Source organism: Sarcophilus harrisii, chromosome 5, assembly GCF_902635505.1.
Source record: "Sarcophilus harrisii chromosome 5, mSarHar1.11, whole genome shotgun sequence".
In the NCBI taxonomy this organism is placed as follows: Eukaryota; Metazoa; Chordata; class Mammalia; order Dasyuromorphia; family Dasyuridae; genus Sarcophilus; species Sarcophilus harrisii.
This window is the reverse complement of record NC_045430.1, coordinates 114,490,234-114,510,607: the sequence shown is the minus strand read 5'-3', so window position 1 is coordinate 114,510,607 and position 20,374 is coordinate 114,490,234. Positions and strand designations below refer to the sequence as shown.

Genomic DNA, 20,374 nt, shown 5'->3' with positions numbered 1-20,374 from the left:
ACAAAAGTTAGCACCATTTCTAATGGAGGAACACTAGAAGCATCTCCTGTGCAAACAAGAATAAAGCAAAGATCTCTCTACGCACCCCAATTATTTGACATAGTTTAAAAAATATTAGCTTTAAAAATAATACAAGAAAAATATTGTTAATGGTAACACTAGCAAAGGAGACAGAAAAAATCTCTATATTTGGATGACAAGATGCTATATGAGGAGAAGCCCAAGAAACTAGCAAAGAAACTAGTAGTATAATAGTAGACAAAACCAAGTAGCAATTTATAAAATAAACTCATAAAAATTATTATCATTTCTGTATATTTTTAACAAAGAAGAAATAATAGAAATTTCTTTAAATAAAATCACAGAATGTGTAAAATATCTGGGAATTCACCTACCAAAAAAAAAAAACAAGATTTCTATAAATAAAAAAATTACATATTAGACATATTAATGCTCATGGTTAGGTCATGCTAATATAATATTGGATTAATAATGGAATATGCTTTAGAAAAACAAAAAAGGAATAAAATTCATTTGGAAGAACACAAGGCTTACAAAAGAAATAAGAAAAAAGTACCAATAAAAGGAGTATAGCATTACTAGATCTTAAACTACATTATAATGTAGCAGTCATGAAAACTATGTAGCATTGATTAGAAACAGTAAAGTAAATCAATAGGAAAGACCAGATCAGTCAGTAACTAATCCCAAAATAGCTCAGTGATTAGCCAACCCAAGAACATAAATTATGTGGAGAAAGATTTCCTTTTTGCCAAGGACTGGTGGGAAAACTGGAAAACAGTTTGTCAGAGATTAGGTTTAGTATTAGTGACACATATCATATGCCACAATATGCTTCAAATAATAAGGCAAACTTTCGAAAAAGAGCAATGAAAAAAGAACAAGACAAAGTACAATTCACAGCTACGGTTAGAAAAAATTCTTAACTAAATAAGAGATACAAGAAATAATAATTAAAAAAAAGAAATCAACTATACAAAATTTTAAAAGTTCTTACACAAATAAATCAACGTATTAGAAATAAAACAATAAAATCAACAAAATTGGAAACTCTTGAGTGAGAAAATATTTAGACAAAATATCTTCTCTAAAAAAACCTGATGCTCAGAATGTACAGAGAACTGATCAAAATGCATAAAAACAACAAAAGCTGCTACCAAATAGACAAATGGTCAAAGGACATTAACAAAATGTTTTCAAAACAAGAATTGCACAGTATAAAATGATCACATGAAAACATATATCAAATCATTAAGAATTTTAAAAAGATACAAATTAATACAAATTTGCGGTTTCTCCTCACATTCAACAAAATGGGAAATATGACAAAATATATAAGACATTTGACAAACCTGAATTAGTTCACCCAATCTGATAAGCAACTTGGTATTATGCCACAAAAGGAAAGTCCAAGGAGACTTAACTAAGTAAAGCCACTTCAATCAAGCATATTCAAGAAAGAAAAGTGAAAGAGGAGAAAGGACATTCTCCTGCCTTCCTCTTTGCCTCAAAAGATGGTCAACATCTTCAGAGATTACTATAAAAAACTCTTCATATCACTTAAGACAGTAGAACTAGAACTTTTGATCTCAAACATTATAGTATTGAATTCAATTTAGAGAAAGTTAGAATGATATTGAGTAAAACAAAGCAACTGTACTAAATCAAATTTATAAAGGAGGTCTGTACTCAAATAATACTTTGTGTGAGGCTTTATTTCAGATGCTGAGGGCAAAATGAATTATTTCTGACCTTAAGACCTTTCTGACCATTGGGCAAAAACCCATGTACACAAATAAATAAATGCAAACTATGCATAAAATTTTAAAAAAAATTTGGGAGGGATTGAAAAGATTAGCTAAAGGGAAAAGAGATCATGTAGGATGACACTTGAGATAAGCTTTGAAGGAAACCAGAGGAAAACCAATTTGGAGTGTACTGAGGTTAATGGCATCTCCCAAATCTGTTCTTTTTTCATTACTAGTCAGTCAGGCTGTTTCAATAATATTCTATTTGTTTTTCCTTCTTCTGGTCTCTGCCTTGTCCAATTTATGCTCCACATTGGTGTACAAATAATCTTCGTAAAATAAAGGTCTGACCATGCTACTACTTTGGGCAAATGACTCGAGTGACTATTGTGGATAGGATAGGATAAAATACAAATTTCTCAGATTAGCATTAAAGTTTCACATGGCCTATACAATTCTTTTGTGAAGTAGCATGAAATAGTGAGTAGAATATGATAGAAGGGTGGACTTGGAGTCAGTAAGATCTGAGTTCAAATCCTGCCTCAGATCTTTACTAGCTGCGTCAACTAGGAAATTAATTTAACTTCTCTGTGACTTAATTTTTTCATTTGTAAAATGAAGGCACTGAAGCATAATATACAGATATGCATAAAATAGAAACGAAGGATTATTACTGGGAGAGAAAGAAGCATTAACAACTGGAAGAGGATGTAAAGATTCTAAAAGCCAGATGGCAGAAGGAAAAATTTTCCAATTAAAGGCACAAGCTTGTTCAAAGGGATATAGATGAAGGATAGGATGTTGTGTACTGGGAATTCCAAGTAAGCCAGTCTGCTGGGCATCTGGAGTAAATGAGAGGGTATAATGTGAAACCAATAAGGGAAAACAGATGTTAGCAAGATTGTGAAGGGTTTTAAATTCCAAATAGGAATTTGCACTTTATCTAGAAGCAAGAAGTCACCATGCTCCTTGAGTCAGGGAGTGATATGACCAGGCTTGTGCTTTAAGAATATCAGTTTGACAGGTATGTAGAAGATGGTTTGGTTTGTCTGGCTCTAGAAGGGGTTCTAGGTGGTACAGTGAAAAGAGTGCTGGGTCTGGAGTCAGAAAGACAAATCTTTGTGAGTTCAAATCTGGCCTCAACTACTTAACCAGCTGTGTGATCCTAGACAGGTCACATAACCATCTGTTTCCTTATCTATAAAATGATTTGGAGAAAACAATGGCAAACCATAGTATTTTTGCAAAAAAAAAAAAAAAAAAAAAAATTCCAAATGGGGTCACAAAAAGTTGGACACAACTGAAAACTACTGAACAAGTCTCACTTTTTGTTACCAGATAGGTTTATAACAGATCATGAAATGAATACAACTCATATTGGTATGGAAAGTATAACATTTTAAATATTTGTAAATTTTACTAAAGAATCTTGCTGGGATAAAAATTATCTGACCAAATGGAGAATTCATAAAAATATAATAGGAAACTTACCCCCTAGTCTCCTCCTCATGACCTTTGCCCTTCTGGATCTTAATCCACTGCTCCAGTTGCAACATCGAATTAGTTCTCTGTATAACTCTATCAGACTCGATATGAATTGGCATAGTATTATGATGACTTCCACTTCTAAGGTCTGAAAGGCTAACGTTGACTGCTTTAGTATCTGAACCATTGGTCTGAGATGGCCTGTAGCGTCCGGGCTGATTTGTGTTGGTTGTTAAACTCTCATATTCAGAAGGCAAAGAATTCAATTTTACACTATTAATTTTTGTTAAAGGTCTATCTTGACCATCCTTCTGAAATCCATATTTTTCAGCTTCTAAGGCCCTTTTCTCTTCATTTTTTCTTATTTCTTTCTTTTTCTGGTTGCTTTGTGTCTCTGGTTTAATTAGCACCCTATGGTTGGAAATATTATTGACTTCTCTAGTTGGTACCTTCTCAGATGTTATTTTATCCACTCTGAAAGCAAAAAAAAAAAATTATAGGTGATTTAGTAAAAGCAGATAAAATAATAAATAGTATTATTGTTGATATGAGGTTCAAATTAAATAATTTAGTGAACTATTTAACAAACCTTTATGTGTTATATAAATGTAAGTTATCATCATTATTTTTTCCCTAAACATGCTCTAGGAAAAAAACAACTAAAATCACTTTTGATAGATACATGATTATAACTTGTGGTGATAGTGGTGGGAAGTATTCATGGGAGAGGAGAATTCACAGTGGATAACAAATGTGCATAAATGGAATTATATTAAAATATAAGTACAACATAGTAATGCTTTTATTACAACAATGGTAAGAATGTTATACCCAACTTCAAAAAATGCAGAAAATTTGGATGAAAAATGTTTAGAATCAACAAAAATGGTTAAAAAAATTGGACTGAGACTAGTGAGAAAAGATGAAAAAAAAAATTATGGAATAGTTTACAGAATTTAATGAACAACATTTTTAATTTCTAAAGATGATAAAACAAAGGGGAATGACGTTAACATGTGGCAAAATTATTTTGTGTTTACTTGGCTGTAAAAGTAATATTTTAGAAAATGTTTGGAAAATTATTTACTAATGGAGACTGTGTTAGCCTTCATCCTCCTCCCCCAGAGTAATCATTCATTTTTCTAGTGCTGTTTCCTGTGTTTTTAATTACCCAGAAAACTTATATTCCATGTTTTTCCTTCAATTTATATTATTGGAAGTTACTTAGAATTATTAATTACTTAATTATTTATAATTATCATTTTAAAACCTTTCGTTTCTTGATTGAAAACTTTGATTATGCTGATGTCTAATTTATGCCAAACATTTTCATCTTTTTTTTTTTTTTTAATTTTTTTTTTTTTTTTTTATTTAATAGCCTTTAATTTACAGGATATATACATGGGTAACTTTACAGCATTAACAATTGCCAAACCTCTTGTTCCAATTTTTCACCTCTTACCCCCCCCCCACCCCCTCCCCTAGATGGCAGGATGACCAGTAGATGTTAAATATATTAAAATATAACTTAGATACACAATAAGTATACATGACCAAAACATTATTTTGCTGTACAAAAAGAATCAGACTCTGAATTATTGTACAATTAGCTTGTGAAGGAAATCAAAAATGCAGGTGTGCATAAATATAGGGATTGGGAATTCAATGTAATGGTTTTTAGTCATCTCCCAGAGTTCTTTTTCTGGGCATAGCTAGTTCAGTTCATTACTGCTCCATTAGAAATGATTTGGTTGATCTCGTTGCTGAGGATGGCCTGATCCATCAGAACTGGTCATCATCTAGTATTGTTGTTGAAGTATATAATGATCTCCTGGTCCTGCTCATTTCACTCAGCATCAGTTCGTGTAAGTCTCTCCAGGCCTTTCTGAAATCATCCTGTTGGTCATTTCTTACAGAACAGTAATATTCCATAATTTTCATATACCACAATTTATTCAGCCATTCTCCAACTGATGGACATCCATTCAGTTTCCAGTTTCTAGCCACTACAAAAAGGGCTGCCACAAACATTCGTGCACATACAGGTCCCTTTCCCTTCTTTATAATCTCTTTGGGATATAATCCCAGTAGTAACACTGCTGGATCAAAGGGTATGCACAGTTTGATAACTTTTTGAGCATAGTTCCAAACTACTCTCCAAAATGGTTGGATTCGTTCACAACTCCACCAACAATGCATCAATGTCCCAGTTTTCCCGCATCCCCTCCAACAATCATCATTATTTTTTCCTGTCATCTTAGCCAATCTGACAGGTGTGTAGTGGTATCTTAGAGTTGTCTTAATTTGCATTTCTCTGATTAATAATGACTTGGAGCATCTTTTCATATGACTAGAAATAGTTTCAATTTCTTCATCTGAGAATTGTCTGTTCATATCCTTTGACCATTTTTCAATTGGAGAATGGCTTGATTTTTTATAAATTAGAGTTAATTCTCTATATATTTTGGAAATGAGGCCTTTATCAGAACCTTTGACTGTAAAAATATTTTCCCAGTTTATTGCTTCCCTTCTAATCTTGTCTGCATTAGTTTTGTTTGTACAAAAACTTTTCAGTTTGGTATAATCGAAATTTTCTATTTTGTGATCAGTAATGATCTCTAGTTCTGCTTTGGTCATAAAGACCTTCCCCTTCCACAGGTCTGAGAGGTAAACTATCCTATGTTCCTCTAATTTATTAATAATTTCATTCTTTATGCCTAGGTCATGAACCCATTTTGACCTTATCTTGGTGTACGGCGTTAAGTATGGATCAATGCCTAGTTTCTGCCATATTAGTTTCCAATTTTCCCAGCAATTTTTATCAAACAGTAAGTTCTTATCCCAAAAGCTGGGATCTTTGGGTGTGTCAAAGACTAGGTTGCTATATTTGTTGACTGTTTTATCCCTTGAACCTAATCTATTCCACTGATCAACTAATCTATTCCTTAGCCAATACCAAATAGTTTTGGTAACTGCTGCTCTATAATATAGTTTTAGATCTGGTACAGCTAAGCCACCATCATTTGATTTTTTTTTCATTAATTCCCTTGAAATTCTTGACCTTTTGTTTTTCCATATGAACTTTGTTGTTATTTTTTCTAGGTCATTAAAATAGTTTTTTGGGAGTCTGATTGGTATAGCGCTAAATAAATAGATTAGTTTAGGTAATATTGTCATCTTTATTATATTTGCTCGCCCTATCCAAGAGCATTTAATATTTTTCCAATTGGTTAGATCAGACTTAATTTGTGTGAAAAGTGGTCTGTAATTTTGCTCATAAAGTTTCTGATTTTCCCTTGGCAGATAGATTCCTAAATATTTTATATTATCAGTAGTTACTTTAAATGGAATTTCTCTTTGTAACTCTGAAAAACATTTTCATCTTTTAGAAGATGCTAAATATAGCAGATTTCTCATTAAGACAGTTTTTTTTCTTTTCTTAGATACTAAGTGTATCCTTCACTTTAAATTTAAGTGTTCAATTTATGCCATATGGTTTTTCAAATTCCAATATACTTAGTGGGAAAAGAGTTTAGGCTTTTTTAAATGTCAGGGTATTTATGTGATGCAATGGCAGAAAATGGTATTTTTACAAACAAAATAGAAGGGTAATATTACAAAAATTCAGGGAAGCATTTATGTTGGCAAGCAAGCTAATGCTCTTTTAAAATATTATTTTCTTTAGTGGTTCTGCTTCTTGAAAACTGTGTGTTAAAAGTCAGAAAGATGTCTTGTATGTGTTTTCCAGGCTACCTGAATATTTAAATATCTGCATTATTGTAATATACCATGTAATACTGTAAATATTTATTATGTAAGTAAAAAAAATTCTCAAAATTACACACACTGACTTATCTTTAAAAAAAAATGAATGGAACAAAGACACTAAAACAAACAAAAGTATTTTAAAATGTAAGTTCTAATTTAAGACTGAACTTAGTCATAATCACAGCAACCAAAGGAAGGATGGGAAATCAGTTAGAATTAGAAATTATTTACACAAGACAATTTACCCATTACTGGCCAAAGAAGTTTCAAATTTAAAAGAAAATATCATGCTCTAACTGGTATCCTTGTTTCCGTTCACTTTTTTTCCTTTAAAGTCAACCTGCATGATGTGGCCAAATTTATTTCCCTAATCCTTAGGCTGAATCATATACCTCTATTTAAAAAAAAAAATCCTTCATTATCTTCTTATTGTCTGTAAGGTAAAATGCAAACTTCAAACTGGCAAATAGAGATGTCCAAAATATAATTATATACAGCCATTTGATCCTGATTTTCTGTTCCTCTTCTTGCTCTCTAGGTACTAACCAAACTAGATTCTTAGCTTTCTCTTGATTTTATATTCTTGTCCTCCCTCTGTGATTTTAGAAAATGAGCATCATATAAAGGTCTCATTTCCAAAATATATAGAGAATTGACTCTAATTTATAAGAAATCAAGCCATTCTCCAATTGATAAATGGTCAAAGGATATGAACAGACAATTCTCAAAGAAATTGAAACTTTCTAGCCATATGAAAAGATGCTCCAAGTCATTATTAATCAGAGAAATGCAAATAAGACAACTCTGAGATACCACTACACACCTGTCAGATTGGCTAGAATGACAGGGAAAGATACTGCGGAATGCTGGAGGGGATGTGGGAAAACAGGGACACTTAATACATTGTTGGTGGAACTGTGAATACATCCAACCATTCTGGAGAGCAATTTGGAACTATGCTCAAAAAGTTATCAAACTCTGCATATCCTTTGACCCATCAGTGTTACTACTGGGTTTATATCCCAAAGAGATCTTAAAGGAAAGGGACTTGTATGTGCAAGAATGTTTGTGGCAGCCCTCTTTGTAGTGGCCAGGAAATGTAAACTGAGTAGATGCCCATCAATTGGAGAATGGCTGAATAAACTGTGGTATATGAATATTATGGAATATTATTGTTCGCTAAGAAATGACCAACAGGATGATTTCAGAAAGGCCTGGAGAGACTTAAATGAACTGATGCTGAGTGAAATGAGCAGGACCAGGAGATAATTATATACTTCAGCAACAATACTATATGATAATCAGTTCTGATGTACCTCCATCTTCAGCAAGGAGATGAACCAAATCAGTTCCAATGGAGCAGGAATGAACTGAACCAGCTCACACCCAGCAAAAGAACTCTGGGAGATGACTATGAACCATTACATAGAATTCCCAATTCCTATATTTTTGTCCACCTGCATTTTTTAATTTCCTTCACAGGCTAATGGTACACTATTTCAGAGTCTGATCCTTTTTGTACAGCAAAATAACGGTTTGGACATGTATACTTATTTTATATTTAATTTATACTTTAACATATTTAACATGTATTGGTCATCCTGCCATCCAGGGGAGGGGGTGAGGGGAAGGAGGGGAAAAATTGTAACAAAAGGTTTGGCAATTGTCAATGCTGTAAAATTACCCATGCATGTAACTTGTAAATAAAAAGCTATTAATTTAAAAAAAAAAAAAGAAAAAGAAAATGAGCATCATATCTGAAATTTTTCCACATCTTCCTTTAAAATCCTTTTCTTTAATGGTTCAGATTATTTATGTATCATTTCTTTATTAAACATTTTCTTATCATCCCAGCTAAAAATTGCATCTCTCCTTCCTTATATATTCTGGGCAGAATATCTCTTGGTTCTTATCACAATCTACATTATAGTATACTTTTTCTGCAAATGTTTTAGCTACTATTTCCAACACTGTAATGTAATCTTTAATGCCTTGTATGAGTAGTAGGTGATTAATAAATTATGGCTTAATTATTTTATGCTTAACATATTTGTTGTATAAAGCATATATTCAATTTGTGTTTATGTACTAATTAAAAAATATTTATACATATCATGGGTTTTCTTCAAATTATTTCTTCCCTAATATATTTTCTTTTCTTTTCTTTCTTTCTTTCGAAAATTCTTTATTGGGAATAAGTACAATTTGGAATGAATTATAGCTAGCTTCTCTCCAGTCTTATATGTTCTTAGCATGAGCCATAAGGTGAAGAAAACAAAAACCTTAGGGGTGGATTTGAAAACAACTCCACCCTCCTGGATGTCCTTCTACAACTCTTGAAATTTGCGCTGGGTAACAGAATGTAAAAAAGGGAAATGAGCTGATCCAGAATATTATTCAATTTGAGGTGCCACATTCTTAGAAGGGCAACTGAGGAGTTCAAGCTTCTCTTTCTGTCAATGTTTTTTTTTTACCTATACCATATTGTTGCTATTGTACAAACTGGTCTCCTAGTTCTTACTTCAGTCTGTAACAATCCATATCTTTCTCCAAAACCAACTTCTTGGTTATTTCTTAAGGCATAATAATATTGCAATGCATTCACATATCGTAATTTGTTCAGTCATTCCCCAATTGTTATGCACCTCTTACTTTCTGATTCTTTGCCACAACAAAAAACCCTACTATAATATTTTTGTATCTATGAGTCTTTCCCTTCTCTTTCTTTCTATGATCTCTTTGGGGCACAGACATAATAATATCATGGAGTTGCAAAAGATATACATAGCTTAGTGACATTTTGGGAATAATTCCAAATTGCATTCCAAAATGACTACCAGTAACAATATACTGTTGGTGTAACCACCAACAGGGCATTAATGTGTCTGTTTCCTTTTTTTTTTTTCTTTTCTTTTTTTTAAATTAAGGCTTTTTATTTACAAAGCATATGCATGGGTAATTTTTCTAACATTGAACCTTGCAAATCCTTTTGTTCCAAAACTTCCCCTTCCCCCCCAATATATTTTCAAAAGAGTTTTATTTAATTTATGGAGTTTAAGAAACAGATTTTCCTCCTATCACTTCTCAAATTGTAGACTAAAGTGAATTATAATTTCAAGTTTAAACAAATGAGATAGGAAGCATTTTAAAAATAATTTGTTTGGCATTCTATGTGTATGTGATCGCATATGAAACCACTATATACTGAAAGAAAAGAAATTATGAGGAAAAAAATTTTAAAAATTCATGAACTTAAAAAAACTGACAAATATTACTTAGATGTGTCATGAAAACACTTGATATTAAAATCACAAGCAAAAATTAAGCAATTTACCTTTCATGTAATCAAATTACATGAAAAAAATAATTCCCTTTTGGGGATTTTAATCCCCAATTAAAAGAAATTATCTTGATGAAAAACATCTGAGTAGAATTTTATTTGTAACAACTAAAAATTTACTTACCTGAAATTAAAGGTAATTCTGAAAGAAGAAAAAACATTGAAGTTTGAACATTAGGAGCCTGGACTCATCTCTAGTATACTGACAGGTGAAAATGAGTCAATAGGAAAGATGGGAGGAGAGATCAAGAAAAGTTCTCAAGGATGGTAAGCTGGCATTAAGAACTGAGAAAATCTACTAATCCTCATCAACTGAGGACATAGATTTCCTATGACAAAGATGAAGCTATAAGGCCCTTGCACACAGATACACATGCACACAGAAGCAAATACAATTATAGGGATACTTATTCAAATGAATGGAAGAAAACACAGACTGAGAATCTGCTATTTCTCCTGTGTGCATTTACCTTTTGACAGGTTCTGTCTGTACAAGTGCAGCATCTAGCATGGCTTTCATCCACAATTCCATTTCCTTTCCTGTATCAGTGCAGAAATAATAGGTCCGCATGTTTGGATGGGCAGCCTAATTGGAGATGACATGGCCATTTAAAATAAAAACATGAGGATCTGGTAAAAGAAAAACAGGGGGAAAATGTTAAAAGTTTTTTTCATCTAGCTTCCTTTTATTTTCTTTAAAATCTAAATTGTCTATTAACAACAGAAAGTTTATTTTTATTTCAGGAAGAAATTAATATTACTTTTAAGATAATGCATTTACTTTTTTACCTTGTTTATTTTATATTTTCAATAAAAAAGTAAATATGTGAAAATATAAAAGTATTAGGTTAAAGGGAAGTAGAAATTAAGTAGATGGGTTATAATCTGAATCTAGCCTGAGCAAATTTTATTGCTGGTTGAGGACGTCACTTCTATTTATCTCAAAGAACACTCACTCACTCTGGGATAGCCAGCAATCCAGTGGCAGATTAAATTGAGATTCAAATTTCCTAACATTCTTCCTTTCTTTAAGCAATTTTACTCAGTCATGAACAGTTCTCCTTAGAACAAGTTGTTTTAAGGCAGATGGTTTTATTTCAAGCAGTCTGTGAACTTGATTGGAAAAATGCATCTTTATTTTCAATAACTTCTAACTGAAATTTACTATTTCCTTCAATTAGGAATGTAGGCAACAAGTGTAGGGATCCATATCTTTGCCCAATCACCAAAGGCATCCATGACACAAAAAGATTAAGATCAAAGTGAAGCAATGGAGAGAAATATAAATAATTCAGGTTATATGTATATTGGGGATTTGTTTCCTTTTCAGGCTTGGAATTTAGTGAAGGGAAGATTTATCAATTAATTGGATACATTTATAATGCTAGGAAGTCAAATTTAAAAAATTAAAACCCAAACTTAGTCTGGGAACTTAGGTTTTTTTATTTTATTTTTTACAACAATCAAATTAATTGGGAAAGCTCTTTATTTTGGGTTTAACAAAACAGTTGTGTATGAAACTAGCAATTGTAAACTCTATCTTAATGCATATAAAATTTGAACAAAACTTTTGAGAAATAAAGTAAGTGATATCAAGATTGAATTCTGACTTACCATTTTGATATGCAGTAATATGTAGCTCAAAGGCTTCTGAGATTGTTGAGAGGCTCATAATTCCAAATAAGCAAATAAAACATTGGAGAGAATTTGAAGCATAAATTATTGTTCTTATCATGAAGATACAAAATATACAAAAAACTTTAAGAAATGAATATTTAAAACTATATGAAAAAGGGTATTTTAAAAAATTAATATTTCTAAATTTCAACATAATGCCAAGTAAACACTTGATATTAAGTTCTGGATTTTGAATAAATAGTTAATCTTCAATGATTAACTTTCTTAAATTGTTATCCTGAAAACTGAATTTTCCTATAATAATGTATTTAAATATTATATTCAGTAGTTAATACAAATCTTTGTGGTAACTATATTTTCTAAAAAAAGAAGAAAAAGAAACAAAAAAATTATCCCCAAATTTTATTTTTCTAATAAAAATCCAAAAACAGAGCATAAAGCATGTATAATATATTCCTTACCTTAAAAGCATGTTTGCGATTAATGTGATCTTCAGAGGTAAGCATGGCTATTTGAAAACTAGGTAAGAGAATGCTTCCCAGTATACCTTCTTCTTTTTCATCTAAAATATATTTAATCAAAATTAAAAATGTTTCCCTACAACAAGGTTCTTCTCAAAATAGTTTAACACATATATTTATATATAACAAAAGCATATGCATATACATCTAAAGATTTAATTAAAAATAGATATTTAAAGACATACACATATATAAAATATTTAATAATTATATTAATTATATCCAAAAAGACATGTCCTTTTTTTCTAATAATTTAAAAGCTTAATGGAAATTCTATAAGATATTGGAGGACTCCATGGTTTAGTGGAAACAGTACTGGGTTTAAGAATAAGGGCCTTAATTTGAGTCCTAATTTTGGTATGTAACATTGAATACATGTCACTTATTCTCTAGACTTCAGTTCCTTCACCTGAAAAACAAAGAAGCTAGATTAAGTAACTGAATCTCCAATCCCCTTTCCAACTCTAAATCTATCAGAATATTATTCATTTAGGTAGAGAACCTATGTCATTATCTTTGCAATAGCCTTTAAATTTAAAGGTTTTCTGTGCTCCAAGTTAAAGTGAGGATCCCTGATTGTTGTTCCATGATAGCTGAATTTTCTGAATTCTTGTAGCATCTTTTCTTTGATGGGAAAAATGTGGAATTGGGCTACAAGGGTATTCCTGAAAAGCTTCATCTGGCAGTTTCTTTCAGGAAGTGATTCCTAGATTCCTTCTATTTTCACCTTGTCTTATGAGTTCTCAGTAAAGTAGACAATTTCCATCTGTGATTTCTTCAGAGACAGTATCTACCATTTATGGTGGAATAGTGGTTTTCAGGTAGTTTAATGATTCTTAGATTATCCCTCCTTAATCTGTTTTCCTGGTCAGCTGTTTTGACAAGTGATATTTTATATTTTCTTCTGGGTTTTCAGTCTTTCAATTTTATTCAGATATTTCTTATTTTCTTGTAGAGTCACTGACTTAGTTTGATACAATCTAATTTTGAAAGTCATTTGAATAAACTTTGCAACTCCTAAATCAAGCTGTTTGCTTTCCCTCCCAAATGTTTTCTCGATGGATCAGATTAAGAAGGGATCTTTAAACTTAATTTGGAACATGGATTCCTTTGGCCGTAAAGTAAATTGCTTTTAAATGTACATAATAAAGTATGTAGGGTTACAAAAGAAGTCAACTTGATCATCATCTATGAAAGACTTGATTCTTCTCAGTGGTTCAGTGATCCAAAACAATTCCAACAGACTTTGGACAGAAAAAGCCATCTGAATCCAAAAAAAGAACTAAGGAGACTAAATGAAAACAACACATTCTATGTTCACTTTTTTTTTTCTTTTTTCTAACTCTCCCAGTCTTTTCCTTTTGCTCTGATTTTCTCTCTCAACATGATTCATAAAGCAATGTGTATTAAAAATAAATTTACTAAAAAAAAAAACCCAAAAAATCAGCCATCAAAACCTTTTTTTTAAATTTAAGAACTGTACATTAAGAATTCTTGCTTTAGAGTTCTAATTCTGTTCATCTGATCACTTTTAAATTCTTGCTTCATTTCTTCCTATCAGAATTAGCACATCTGCAAATTTTTGGGGGCTTTGTTTATAGATATGATGTGTAGTTATTATCTTCTGGCTTTTGATCTGGGCTCCTTAAACTAATATTTATAATATTTATTTATCAATAGAGATTAAACATTTATTAAAGGTCTCCTACATTTTATCTACTATGCTAAACACTGGAATTACAAAGAAAGTAGAAGACAGTTCCTGATCTCAAGAAACTTATAGCCTAATTGGTGAGAACACCATGAAAACTATACGAACTGAACGCAGAATAAAATGAAGATAATAAATAAAAGGAAGACCAGAATAAAAAAAGATAACGAAAGACTTCTTGTCTAAGTTCTGTGAACTTCTAGAAGAAATTGTATGGTTTTATTCGGTCCTGAATTGCATTATCTGGAATCCTTCCACCACTTATCACAATGTCTGGCACATAATAGGTGCTTAATAAACATTTATTTATTTATGATATTTTAATTTATTATTATGATTAATCATTGTAATTATTATGATTGCTTCCTTCTGATAAAGAGTGATATATTTTTCAAGGACTCCAAGTGTGGCTTTAGATTATACCTGTGATATTCTGATTCAGAGTATGGTTAGATCATCACCATCCTATTTTGATCCACTCAGACTCCAGACCCTCATATGTCAGAGTGACAAGCTGCAAATTTTGGGTGTTCACACTCTCATTTTCCCATCCCAAGTATCCAGTTGTAGAATGCAGATTTCCCTAGTTTGTGCTTGGTCAGTGTGCTGGAAAGCTTCTATGAGCCATGATCATGGGCTATTTCTTTTGTTGGACTTCTTCCTTAGTTTCTAGGGGCTTCTGGCAATCCCTGCACAGATCTGGGTTGGAAATATGAACTACTTAGTCTGGTACTCTTTTAAAAATTACAACTAGAGGTATTGAGAGTTAGGGTATTATGTTCCCTCAGTCTGTCATAATATGTATGTCTCCAAAGCAATTTCCCTAAAGTTCAAATAAGTCCAGGCATCTCTCCTCCTCCAGCAACTTCCAAGGATCACATATAAACTCCAAATATGATGTTTGCTATTTAAAGCCTTTCACAATCTTGATCTAACCTACCTTCCTAGTCTAATGATGCATTCCTTCCCTCTGCTTACACTATTATCCAGCAAAACTGGCCTTCTTATCGTTTTTCACATTGAAGATTTCACTTCCCAAAGGCAGACAACCTCAGACTCACAAAATCATAGTGTCTCATCTCTGCTTAGCTAAGCTAAGCCGAGGCTTGTCTCCCATGCCAGGAATGCACTTTCTCCTCATCTTTCTCTCAGAACCCCTCACTTCCCTCAAGACAAAGCTTAAACACCATGTTCTAGAGGAAATTTTTTCTGACCCATTATTTTGTAAGCATTTGCCTCCTCTGGTTAAAGAGGGATTATTTTATTTTACTCTTTGAATTCCCTCAAGCACTGTGCTTAGCACATTAACAAGGTCTTAAAAAGTTTGATGATTAATTGTATTTACCACAGTACCTACACACATTGTCTTGAACATACTGAGCATATTAAATGCTCAATAAATGTTCAATATAAATCAAAATATGGGCCCAGTCCTACATTAACACTGTTTCATTTCAAAACAACACAACATTGTTTTATAATTACACCATTAATATATTATAATGAGAATCAGTTTTGGAATCACAAAGTAGTTTAATCTTTTAGTGCTTCAGGCAGCTCTTTAAGACTCTTAAGTTGCAGAAAAGGTACCAAATTACACTGAAAGTTTCCTCAGTTGGAACCAAAAAAATTGGACATCTGGTTGGAAAAAAAAAAATCAAGAGCATTAAGCAAATTCTAAACTAATGTAACATAAAACTTCTAACATCCTTCTGGACAGCAACTGGCTTTCCTCTGGCCTGTCTGTCCTCCAAACAATGGAGTTTTAATATCTTTCTGTGTCACAGAAACAGAAAAACAAGATATTTATTATATTGCTGAATTCATCATGACACACAGAATATGTAACTGTGAATACATTTTCAACAACAATATTGTTATTCTTTCCTACATAATCATGACTTTTAAGTCTGATGAAATAATACTCTTTCAGGAAACAAGGAATAAGATTCTAGAGCAAACTAATAGAAAACAATCATAAACATAGAACAAATACAGTTAATTTTGGTATTATTTGTATCTACACATATCTGCTATCAAGAAATACAAGATGTTGGTTAAATTTGTTTTTCAGCATAGCAATATCTGGAAATGCAAGTTAGCAAATATGAATATTATGTTAAGAAATGTGACACAGAAAACTACCAACAGCTTGTCTAAAATTTATTTACTTTCTATTGTTCCAGTGGCTAAAATTTCCAAAGAACATGAGGGAAAGGAGGGAGAAGAAAGCTGAAGTTCGGTGACAATTAATTTCTCATAGTTCACCAAAAAACCCAAAAAACAAAAACAAACAAAAAAACAATCAAAAGTCCAATGACAAAACGTCTTCCAATGTGCTCTGTTTGTAAATATACACAAGTGTAGGTCATCAGCTAGAATTTTCTTTTTTAAAACATTTTATTTTTTATTCTGAACTTAAGAAATAAAAGAAGCATTTCCATAGCAAAGTGGGATAGAAAACAAAGGCTTACACTTAAAATTGCAGATCCCTTATGTACAACATACTATTCCTTTTCAAATAAGTAACAAAAATATGTGACTCTTCCCCTTTTCCCCAACTTGGAGATGGCTACCACCAGATAGAAACAAATCTGCATGAGAATATATATATATATATAAACATACACACATACATGCCAGTTTTGTTTCCCTGGATTCAAATAGCACTGTTCTTCATAACATCTTTGTGGTCAATTTGTGTATTTATAATGTAAATTTATAAGATATATTTACATGAGTACATGTAAACATATAATTTTACTTTTATTCATAATATACTTATATATATTTATATACTCATAATGTTATAACTACACATTATAACTCTATATAATGTTCTCTTGGTTCTGCACATTTTTTCTCTTCATTATTTCATGGAGATCTCTCCATGCTTTTCTGAAATCAATGAGCTCATCATTTCTTATAGCATAGTAACATTCTATTTAGCCATTCCTCAGTTGACAAGCAACCTCTGCAATTGCTAGTTCTTTGCCACCACAAAAAGAGTTCCTATTACAACACAGATTTTATTTTCATGTTCCTTAATCATTTTGGGGAACAGACCTGATAGCGGTATTGCTGAGTAAAAGAATATAGGCAGTTTACTAACTCTTTGGGCATAATTTCAATCTCTCTTTAAAATGGCTGGATCTACCAACAATTAAAGTCCCATTCCCTCCCCAATTTTTCAGTTTTCTCTTCTATCATTTTAGCTAATTTTAATGAAATATCTCAAAGTTGTTTTAATTTGCAAGTCTCACCTCTATAAGGATTTAGAGCATTTTTATATGACTACAAATTGTTTTGATTTCATCGGTAAACTGTCTGTTTATATCCTTTGATCATTTGTCCATTGGGGAGCAACTTGCACTCTTATAAATTTGGTAAAGTTCTTTATATATTTGAGATATAAGACCTTTAACTTGGGAACTATCTATAAAAAAACTCTATTTTTTGCTTTCCTTTTGGTCTTGGCTACATTTGTCTTATTAGTACAAACCATTTTTAATTTAATATAATCATTTATCCCATTTTACATCTTACAATACTCTCTTTTTTTGTACATAAATTGTTCTCCTATCCACATGTCATATATATATATATATATATATAAAATGTGCTCCATGTTCTTCAAATTGTTTTGTAATAATCTCCCTTTATATCTAGGTCATATAGTCATTTTGACCTTACCTTGGTAAATAATGTTAAGATATTGGTTCTATACCCAATTTCTTCCAGTCTGCTTTTCATCCCAAAATTTTTTACCAAATAATGAATTCTTATCCTCCAAATTTAGGTCCATACTTGTCAAATACTAGGTTACTATATTTGTTTACTGTGGGAGATCACATATCTATTCTATTTCACTGATCTATCTTTTCATTTCTTAGCTAGGATCAGATAGTTTTAATAACTACAGTCTTGTTATATAGTTTAAGATCTCATACTGCCTCCTTCCTTTATATTCTTTCTACTAGTTCCTTTGATATTTTTGACCTTTTGTTATTATTTTTATAGCTCTATAAAATATTTTTTTTGGTATATATAATTGGGTTTGAAATTGATTATATACATTAACTTAAATAAATTGTCACTTTTGGTTATATTGGTCCTACTTATTTATAAACAATGAATATTTATCCATTTATTTAAATTTGATTTATGTTTGTATTTGTTTTTGTTCATATACAACCTGGGTTTGTTTTGGTAAGTATATTCCCAGGTTATTTTGTACTGGTTAGAGTAATTTTAAAGGGAGTTATCTCTAGCTATCTCTTCCTAAAGGATTTTGCTGCTGATATATTTTGATTAACTTTTTAGTTGAGTCTTTAAGATTTTCCAAATACATCATCATATCTTCTACAAAAAAGGGATACTTTTATTACTTCATTTACTATTCTGATTCCTTCAATTCTTTTTTTCCCTCCTCTTATTACTATTTCTAGAATTTCCAGTACAATATTGAATAATATTGGTGAAAGTGGACATTTTTGTTTCATACCTGATCTTACTGAGAAGGCTTCTAGTTTATCACCATTACAAATAATGTTTGCTTGTAGTTTTTAAAAAAACACCGAAAAGCAGCTGAACACTTAACAGACTTATTAACAATCTAGATCAGGAATTGAAATGTTGGAAAACATCTGCTTTCTTTGTAAACTAGGTACATGGAATGTTGTGATGGTTTGGCTTATTAACCTTTTATTTGTCATCAGGAAGTTCTCAAAAGATAGGAGAGAGAGAAATTAACAGGAAAAGGGTACAACATTAAAAACAAAAGGCATCAACAAAAATTTTAAAGCAAAATATTAAAACAAAGTACAATATTTTTGTCTAACAGTGATAAGAATAAATTAGCTGGAATTTACATATGACTTTGAGATACATCTTCCTGAGTTCTTATCTTCAGATACTTCCACCTGTATTACTCTGGGCAAGTCACTGAACCTTGTTTGCCTCCGTTTCCTTATCATAAACAACCACAATAGCTAAGATTTTCATTATTGTTGCAGGAAATAGAATTAGGCAAAATTTTTATTTTAGAGGATTAAAAATCATAGTTAATACAATTAGATTTTGGATTAGAGAAAATTATCAAAATAATCAGCACAGGGAGCTACCAATTATAAGATTCTGAATTCTGGCTCAGTGTAAACACTATGTGAGAGTAAAATAAGAAACACTGGTTTTGGAATTCACGGGAGCTGTTGGAATACATGAGAGCCACCTGACAGTGGCTGCTGAAGATCCAATCCAGAATGGGATCTCCTTTTGTGAGAGTATGATACAAGGAGAGGCAGTTGATGTTCTCTGACTGAGAGGCCTTTGCACTGTCTGACCTATCTCCTCTTCCCTCTGCCTCCAATTTATCTCATTCCCAGTCCACAACACCTGTGTCAGCAAAGGCTGCCTTGCAACTCCTTCAGATATTATGATTCGCAGCTGTGGAGGCTCTTGGAGAACTGACCTGTCCTTTAATAAATTGGAATGTATCAACATCTTAACAAGAAATTGCTGTTTCAAAAATCCAAGTATTTCAGACCTAATCATGGTTTCATAAAGCTTGTGGAAAAATACAATACCTATAATTATGACTTTATGTTAAATATATAAAATAGGAAGGATATTTTAATATATGTAAATATAAAATCAATAACCAAAGTTTTATGATAAATACAAATTATAAGATAGAAAGGTGAGTACTTATGTTAATATTGTTCAGGGTCAGAGTGATATTAAGATCTAAAGAGATATTTTCCACAGCCAATGGATGTTCTCTCTATTGTGACATTGCCTCCATTTTGTATTACAAATGAAAGGAATTTTCATTTTCTATTGGAAAATATTAACAGTCAGCCCTTAAGTGCTTTTATGCATGTCTTGAAGTTTATATTCTGTACTTCATATTACTAACTTTATAGTTTGATTTGTAAAGTATAACTGTAAGTCATCTGAATACAACTATTTCATATACATGTTTATAATTATGTTGTTCCACAGGATCAAGGATTTTTGACCAGTTTAACATGGCTTTAAATATTTCATTATAATACTATATGAGGATATATTCTAATGGAAGTGGATTTATTCGACAAAGAGATCTAATTCAGTTTCAATTGATCAAGGATGGACAGAAACA

General features: G+C 31.6%; 1 protein-coding gene across 24 annotated transcripts in view; it reads right to left on the bottom strand.

Annotated features, from left to right (window-relative positions):
- PLEKHA5 (pleckstrin homology domain containing A5) overlaps nucleotides 1-20,374 on the bottom strand; it is a 192,457-nt gene that overhangs the window by 72,243 nt on the left and 99,840 nt on the right. For 16 of the 24 annotated variants that reach the window (XR_004229542.1, XM_031938400.1, XM_031938401.1 and 13 more), the window contains 4 exons: nucleotides 12,462-12,562; nucleotides 10,833-10,948; nucleotides 10,487-10,504; nucleotides 3,261-3,728 (listed from right to left, as the gene is read on the bottom strand). Coding sequence is in view for 22 of the 24 variants with exons in the window: in XM_031938400.1 (XP_031794260.1) it covers nucleotides 3,261-3,728; nucleotides 10,487-10,504; nucleotides 10,833-10,948; nucleotides 12,462-12,562 (703 nt within the window). In the remaining 2 variants the exon portion in view is untranslated. Of the gene's footprint in view, nucleotides 1-3,260; nucleotides 3,729-10,486; nucleotides 10,505-10,832; nucleotides 10,993-11,976; nucleotides 12,417-12,461; nucleotides 12,563-20,374 lie in introns of those variants that run through there. The other 8 variants (XM_031938410.1, XM_031938384.1, XM_031938408.1 and 5 more) reach the window with 3 other exon arrangements.